Genomic DNA, 8,896 nt, shown 5'->3' with positions numbered 1-8,896 from the left:
TCAGGGAAACAGGGGTGGGGTGAAGTTGCCTGCAAGGTTAACACTTCAAATGACCTCACAGAAGTGTCCTGTGATCACCAGGGTCAAAGCAGGATCACAAACCCTTCAACAACAGCTGTAAGAGCAGCAAACCTTTACTCTCACCGAGCTCCAGAAATGTATTATGTTTACAGAGAGCACTCCTTAGGAAACCATGCTGGTGTGTAAGTGCCTGGAACTGGACTAGGAACCTGCTGGCCCTTCTTGTTTATCAGTCTTGGGTTCAATTCCTTCCTCTGTCCAAAATAATTCAAAGCCAAAGTGCTCCCTCTTAGGTTAGCACACAACATACAAGATGAGGGATCATTTTCAGTGTCACTATGGCAATTCATTAACTATTTGCAACAAATCCATAAAATGTACCTGAAAAGGCTGAGCTCAAATTATCCCAACAGCAGGAAGAGAGGGGCTAATAACTCACTTTTGCATTGGTCCCCTGACTAATCTCACCTTGGATTTTTTTTCAGCCCAATGACTGTTATAGACTCACAGGGTCTGTAGTGTAGCAGGTAGTTCAGCCTTCCAAAAACTTGAAGAACAGGGAAATTCAGCTTCAGATCACTTAAACATCCTGAACATTCTTACTATCTATATATTTTTCATGAAGAGCAAACATGAGCACATCTCCTGGTTTGTTTTCAATGTAAGTCTTGCTCACTTTCTGAAAGCTTTTTTTTCGCCAAGACAAAATGGGTTCCCATGTGTTGTGTCAGAAGCTTTTATCAAAAATTACCTGCCTCCTGCAAATTTCAAGATGCCTTAATGCTTGGCTAGAGCTGTTGGCAAGCCACATGTAACTTCCCAGGCTACTTACCCAGCATTCCTTATTTTGTAGCACCATGTGAGTGTGCTGGTGCCTCAGCAGCCACTTTCTCAGTGCACAAAATGTGTAACTCTTCCTCTGAAGCCTGACTTCAGCCATGCTGTGCTCATGGCTCCGGATTCTGCTGTACAGGCCAAAATCCTAAGTAGGCAGCGGTGCACTGACAAACTTGAAATGCAGATTTAAACACAGACAAACTGATGTGACACTGGAGCAAGCTGAAACAGTACACATTGCAATAGAATATCCATGTCTTTCTTAGTGAGAGGATGGAGCAAATTATGCTTCACTGTTCTTCCCCTGAGTGCTGGGCTTTAAGTTCAAAAGCATTCAGAAGCAGCTTTGAGTCCTGCAGTCTCATTTTGCCTAATTTCTAACTTATGCTGAAGAAATAATTGCTTGGCCTAAATCCCTCCATGCATGCTAAAATCAAATTGATTTGTCTTACAAAATTCTTATTGGGCTACACAAACTGTATGAAACCTCTGCTGACAGATAGGATAAATATCAGCAAGGACAGGGCAAGCAGGATTTCCTACTCTAATAGATTTAAACCACAGAAGAACAAAAGCTTTGTCCCTAACACAAGAACAAGTACCCATAACAGAATAGTTAAGCCCAGGAACAGCTTGCCCAGGTGTTCAGGAACCTCCATTCACAGAAACTTGAGTGGCCTTGAGCAGAGAGGATTTTGAAGTGAGCCCTGCACTAAACAATTCTGGAGCAGAAATCTCCAGAGGTCCCTCTACATTCAGGGTATGTGATCCCACACAGATGACACACAAATGCAAAGCCAACCCCATGAGATGAAGTGGGGGAGTAAATCAGGACTACCACAAACATTCATAAAGATGTTAACAGCTTTTATTTCACTGGTGCAAGGCCCATGTGTCACCCACCACTCACCAACAGCAAAACAAAACATCATCTCCTAAAAAACAGTTTCAGAAAATTCAAAACAAAGGAACAGTGGCTATAATAAACTTCATACAATACTGTAAATCACTTTGCATCATCCAAACATGAACAGATCCATTTCTATCATACATGGCTTTTTTTTTCCCAAAAAAATATACCAGCACTGATCCAATACATGCCTCACACCTGGAAATGCATAACACCATTCCAATGACATTGACAGCTGTTCATGCTTAGAACTAGTCATCAATTCACCCTACCAATATCATAAAATACAAAATGGTATGAAAACCTACATTTACAAAGTACTGTCCCAAATCCTGCAATCTATTCCATTTGGGTAGGTACCTGTATCCATTCCAGCTCCCCTAAAGGCAATGTGGTATTTAGTGCTCCATTGCTAAAGGATTGATTGCAAACTCAGGGCACAGGTGGGAAAGGTTTAGATCTTTCCACAAGCAGTAAAACACTGCCTTATTCTTCAAGATTCAGTTTCAGTAGTATTTGCACAACCTCCTAAACCAAGACTTACCTATTTTCAATTACCTCACATTTAGGAAGAAAGAAGGAAAGGCTCTGAGTAGTCAGCAGAGAAATGGCTGGTACTGAAATGACTTGGGGCTGTAAGCTGTGCTTTAGAGCACAATGGTGATCCAAATGCCTCAGAGTTAACCACATTTTGTTTCAGTATTTACAGTATCTGCTGCCTTCCTCTGCACTGCAAGAGCTTCTTCACCAGCACAGTATCAGAGATCTTATTTCCACTGGATGAGCATTATGACATGACTCCAAAAACGGGATTATGACGACAAATACTAGGGCCATACTCTTCATAGTCCTTCTTGGTGTGACATACTTGGAAAAACTCTGGCTATAAAAATACAAAAAGGATTCCCCCAAAAGCATAAGAATGTAAGCAGAAAAAACCAACAAATAAATAGCATCTTGCTATTTCTTTAGATTGCAGCTTTACGACATTGTATTACATTTTGAAATATAATAAAATGAGAAATATTAGGATATGAATACAACTAATCAAGAAAAGTTAGGTCATAAGACTGCTTTTAAACACAACAGTAAGAAATCCCACTTGGCAGACAGTAATTGCTCCCATTTTCCTGTATTTGCTTCTCTCTTGCAATTCTTCTCTCAATTTAAGACCATTGATTTGGATTCTATATTCCTGAAGTCCTAACTAATCTCTAGTGCTGATTTAAAGAATAAAGGCATTATTTTGGAACTATCATATCAAAGCTACTTAAGAATTATGTCAACTCCTGATATCCTTACTTGAGCTAAGCTCCCATTTGCCCTGTACAAATTTTACTGAGATAAAACTTGGGTAAAGATTCCAGAATGTGACACAGTTTAGGCTGTCACAATGAGAAGTTTAGAACTTAGTACTCAGATCAAATACACTCAGAATTCAACGTGCAATAAAAATTAAGAATAACTTTGATGAAGACTTACTGTTGAAGCCAGCATGGAACCTCCAAACCAAACTGCATAACGCTGCATGTGATGTGTTATCACTTGAACTTCCACTGGTTTGGGCTAAGGAAAACAGTTCATATTTAGTTGGTTTTCAGACTTAACATGGTCAGAACCAGACACCTTCAACCCTCCATTCACATCCCTTATTATCCAGATATGCTCCCCCTAGGAGATCAAGTCATAAAACTCTTCATGATAACTATCATGAAGGACACAAAGTTAAATTCCTCTTGCCTACTGCTCACATGTCTGCTAGAAGGAAAATCAGAACTGCTCACAGTAATTTTAAAAAGAGATGTGATCACTGCAAGGCTACCAGTGCTTTCAACAACACATAAACAAATCCTACTGACTTTACAGCATATTTTCACTAGTGAGGTGAGAACTTTGAACTTGATTCCTGTCATTAGCCATGTAATAAATGCACTTGGAACACACACTCACTTTTATCCGACCACCACTGAGCTCCTCGCTGAGCCGCAGCCTCGCATCCACCACTCTCTTCAAATCCCTCTGCAGTCGTCGTCCAAAGTCCCTGAACATGGTGGAGCCTCCTGAAAGGACCACATTCTGTGCAGAAATTAGAGACACATTCTGTAAATCCATCTTCAAGCAAGTTTCCCAACAGCCAGCACTGCAGAGGTGGCTGTTTGAATTTCAGCATCATTAGGAAGCTGACAAGGTAGGTAGAACACTTTCAGCAAAATCACAGGAAGCTCATGGCTCCCCTACTTTTCTCTTTTGAATATAGTTATGTAGAATGGGTTATTACAAAGGAGGATTCCATTAAAAACATGAGCTTGTACTCTACATACACAAAGCAACAGAAATAAGATACTACATCAAGAAGTTTCTCTAGGGATGTTCACAGTAAGCAGTTTTAGCCCTGACACTAAGTAAGGTTCAAGTCTCATAGTACATAGCTACAAATCTACAAAATCATCTAGAACTCTATTTTTTTTTTTTTTAATTTCCAGAGTTCTTGAAAAAGGCACCACACCTTCACAGAGAACTGAAGCACAGAGGAAGGCATGATGCCTCTTCCCTTGCTTGTCTGGTATTACTCAGTTTTCAGAGCAGAACCAAATGCCTCTCAGCCTGGACTTGAACTTGGATTCTAAAGAGACATTTTAGAATTTCCCAGACCTAATTCTGATCATGTTGCAGCATCCCAGACTAACACAGGAGTAATTTCAAAGGTGGGGGACTCAAACAGGATGCCTAGAACATAACAAAAATGCATTTTATGATCAGAAAAAAGAACTCAACATGACAAAACTGTACACGTGCCTTTGCACTGTGCTAAACCCTTTGACACATGTCCACAAGGAGTTCACTGTACATAGGTCCAAGGATTATCTCTCAGTACTATATTTTGACATTGCAGACCAACACTGTGCACATAACGAAAGAATCCCTGACCCACTGTTTTCAGCCTGCACATGGATCTAAAAAGTCAAAGATATGCATAATAAGTGTGCAGACTTGCAGGGTGCAGAAATGCTTGGATTTTAAGCAACAAATTATCAGGGAAATCTTGTTTGTACCTTGTAAAGTGAGAAGAAAGCTGTTTGTTTTTCATCAGAAAAAAAAATCCCTGCACATCATAAAACCATTACAGTAGGAAAAAGTCATTTCTTCACAGCTTATCTACAGTATAAAATAATGCATAACAAGGCAGGTGTGCTTTAAAGAAAAAAAGCACAAGTCTCAATAACATTACTGAAACATTTCCAAAAGGAAAAGAGGAGGTTAGAGAAGAGGAAAGGAGCCAGAAATCACAGCTGATCCTAAAGTTAAAGCAGGAGAGAGGATTCCCCCTACTCTCCCCCCATACACAAGAACATCTCTTCCCCTGCATCAAAGTGGTCATGCACTCCACTTGGGAAAAGGAAATTGCTAATGGGCAAAAAAAGACAACAACCAACCTGAGTGATGAAATAGCAATTAAAAAGATGTCATCAGAAAATATTACCTGGAGATAATGAAGTTGGCAAAGAATGTGAAAGCAATAATTCTATTCTAAGCAAATTAAACTTCAAGCATAATCCACAAAGTGGACAATGCTATCACTAAAAATAGATTCCAGAATAAACCAAACAATAATTTTTTTTAATACATCCAAGACCAATTCGTGTAACTACAGAGTTAGAAGCATCACTGAGAGGCTCCTTCCACCAAGTTATCATTCCAGAGTTAGAGGCTAAGTTACATCATCTTCAGATTATGATTATTCAAGTACTTCTACACACCAAAATCAGTTCAACAATAACACTGCCCAAGGAGACCAGAAGCACCAAGGTGCAAATGTTGAAAAGATGAGTCACCTCATTATCATGTATCTGGACCAGCCAGGCTAAGCAAAATTCTGCATATATGTAACTAGGTGAACCAACTGCATTTAGAAGATGTTTAATTATACAGTTACAGTTCCCCTGCTCCCTGCACTGCTGTCAGTGCCAGACCAAATCCATGCTAACTCTTTAGCAGAAGACTTGTCATGCAGCCTTCAGCAAGTTCTCAACTCAGCAAGCCAGGTCAGAAGCCAGGTACTCCTCACTAACAGTGAAAGCAGAATCCATATCCATTCCAAACCTCTCAAACACCACCTTGCAAAGGACACAATAAAGGTAAGAGAAGATAGTCAGATTAAAATAAACAAAAATAAACCCCAAAAAACACTGACCTCCACCCTGACCTCTGAAATATCTTCTCCAGAATAAATCTGAGTAATTCCAACAACTACTTAAAAGCCATAAAAATAAAGCATACTAAATACATCTGTGGAGAAAGCTCACTAGTGATGTTTGGGTTTTCAGCCTGTCAGAGAATCCTCTGGCCTCCCAGAGAAAGACATCAAAGAAGTTAGGCTTTAAGTATCTGTTTCCAGCTGATTCCTTTAAAGAAGACTTCTTCTGATCTTACTCTGCTCAAACACACTTCAGCTGGTTTAAGAGCTCCAAGCAGCCCACATGTTTCTCAGCTAACACCAATTATCATACCTGCTGATGGAAAGAACCTCCAGCTGGTCTCACTTTTATAGCTAACTGGCTGAACATTTAAGTTGTTTTGAAATAATGTTTTCCCTCAGCAGAGAGGGACAAAGCCCTTCCACACACCTGAAAAATTAACAAGCAAATAAATGGAAGTTGGCTATTTCTGGAAGGAGACCAGGGAGTGGATATTATTCACAGAATCATTAAGGACCTCTAAGATCATCAAGATCAATTCAGAGGGCTGGCAAGAAATTTCTCCCTTCTCATCTGTACCTTTTGCTTTTCTTATGAACTCTGTGGTACTGAGTTTCTCCTTGCACCATTTCTGATATTGTGCCTGTACAATGTAACACTGCGGAGATATGAAATTACCCAACAAAGCAACCCAGCTCCTGCAACAGAAATCTCTCACTAAATCAAGCTCACATAAGAATTCCAAAGAGTGAAATTAGCTCCTGAAGAACTCAGCACTACCAAACACAAGGTGCTGAACTGGTTTGTGCATCTTCCCACTGGACTGTGGTGTGAGCACACTCTCAGCTGCACACAGCAGACTTTGCAGCACCAAACTGAAAAGCATCCCCTGCTTTTCTGGCAAGTAAGAAAAACACATCCCATTTTCCCTTCTTTCCAGCTGACAGCCTAAATTAAAGTTAACATGACGTGACCAGACCACCAGAGACATGTAATGAGATCAATATATGACTGTTAATAAAAATTATTATGGGTAAAACCAGGAAGGTTCACAAGCTGAAGCCAAGCACTTCATTAGCAAGTGAATCAATTAAGCTACATGTCTCTGTTAATTTGGTTAAAACAGGGCACTTTTTGCCAACACAGTATGGAAAGTATAAGGATAAATATTGTTAATACCAAACAATAAATATAGCACAAAAAAGTAAATTTATTGTGAGAAATACTATTTTAAAAATACATTTACTTCTAATAATAAAGAAATCATTTCTTTTTCCTTAAAATCATGAATTTAACGTTCATTTCACATTTCAAGTCACAGCAAGAGATTCCAGCATGACTTATGGTGGTTCCATTCTGCAGAAATATGCCTCAGACACAAAAGGAACCAGAAAATCCTGCAGATGCACTGAGCTATTGTTAAATCAACTAGCAGGAGTAATCTTACAAATTTATTTACAGCTGTGATGGGAATAAACAGGGGTTCTCCTCAGTACTCCTGTGCTACAATGACAGAGTTAATCTCTGGGGGGGTTTCATTTAAATACTGCAGGAATACTGCATTATTCAGCAGGAATGCTCTTCCTGTCCCATGTCCTGTCACGGAGCCAGCAGATGCCATGGCCTGGCAGTGTCTCCACCCTTCGCTCACCCCAGAGCCTCCCCACTCTGCTCTGGGTCAGTAACAGGGAACTTCTGTGGTGCTGGAGCAGACAGCAAAGCCAGTCCTACAGTGCCATCTACCCACTGTGCTGTGCAGCTGGAGCTGCTCTCACACCAAGGGTTTCTATTTACCAGCAAATGAAGTCAGAAGTGACATCAGGGGGTTTTTACCACCCAGTTTGTCCCTGCACCCAGGACCTGTCCAGTGTTTGAGGATGGGCTCTTGTGAGCTCAGCAGTTTAACTTGCTGAATGAACACTGACACAACAAGGGCAGCCCAAGTCTCAAATGTAGCAACGAGCTTGACTTTGTAATTTCACTGAGTTTTCATTTTGAGAGAGACTAATCTGAGTCCACAACAGCTGCACACCCAGCTAGGGAGTCACCTTCTCTAAGGAAAAGAGCCCATTTGTCAAAATCTTCTCCCCATGCACCTGTGTTTCCATGGAAAACCTGGATAATTCATCTCCAATAAAATACACTTAGCAATATCCTACAGTCCCCCACCTCATGCAGAATTTTCAACTTAAGAAGTTGGCTTAGAAGTTTGAGGTCAAGGATGTTGTCATTTCATTCAGCATGATCTGAATCATGAATGCTTAGGCATGCTTGGCTAGGACCTTTCAGAGGTATTTCTGACAGAATTTACCTGACTTCACATGTCATTCATCTTATATTCTCTCTTTCAGGTATTTGTGCTAAAACACAGCAGAGAAAAGCAGAAAAAAATCAATTGCTGGGACAGTCAGTGACCCTACACTTCTGTTCTTTATACTGGGAGAAGGCAAGGACCTCCGAACTGTTAATACAGTTCTCATTTAACTCAGGAAGTACCTGGGGAGAGACTCTGGATAAGAAAAAATAAAGATCAAGTAGAGCATGGAATAAAAGTTTCTGAATCTATTACAAACAAAAAATCTTGTTTATCAGGATAGCAGCCAGCTTTTAAAACTTTTCAAAGCCCTTTGTCCACCTCTGAAGTTATTATAACTCAATTCAGGAGGAGACTGTTTTTGACATTAAGTGCCAAAATCTCATGTTTTAATCTCATTAACAAATGTTAGGACAAGTTTCAGAGTACTTCCAGGTTGAAAAGAGACTTTTAAATACCAGCTAGTGCTGAAAACATTCCACACCAGCATCTGCTGTGGCTGTACCAAAGGAGCAGATGCTCATCACTGATCCAAGCTGGGTGTGCAGTAGTTATTCAGAATTTACTGGTGTGCTCACAGGAACCTGAAAACTGGGGAAGGATCTCATTTTTGTGCAG

At 40.2% G+C, this 8,896-nt stretch overlaps 1 protein-coding gene across 1 annotated transcript in view; it reads right to left on the bottom strand.

Annotated features, from left to right (window-relative positions):
* Positions 1–1,708: 1,708 nt before the first annotated feature.
* ACTR3B (actin related protein 3B) overlaps positions 1,709–8,896 on the bottom strand; it is a 29,121-nt gene continuing 21,933 nt past the window's right edge. The window contains exons 10-12 of the mRNA XM_058806141.1: positions 3,719–3,844; positions 3,251–3,334; positions 1,709–2,651 (exon numbers count right to left, since the gene is read on the bottom strand). Of these exons, the coding sequence (XP_058662124.1) occupies positions 2,556–2,651; positions 3,251–3,334; positions 3,719–3,844 (306 nt within the window). The 3' untranslated portion in view covers positions 1,709–2,555. The remainder of the gene's footprint in view (positions 2,652–3,250; positions 3,335–3,718; positions 3,845–8,896) is intronic.

Source organism: Ammospiza caudacuta, chromosome 1, assembly GCF_027887145.1.
Source record: "Ammospiza caudacuta isolate bAmmCau1 chromosome 1, bAmmCau1.pri, whole genome shotgun sequence".
NCBI lineage: Eukaryota > Metazoa > Chordata > Aves > Passeriformes > Passerellidae > Ammospiza > Ammospiza caudacuta.
The sequence above is the reverse complement of the archived record's forward strand: the minus strand, read 5'-3'. Positions and strand labels throughout refer to the sequence as shown.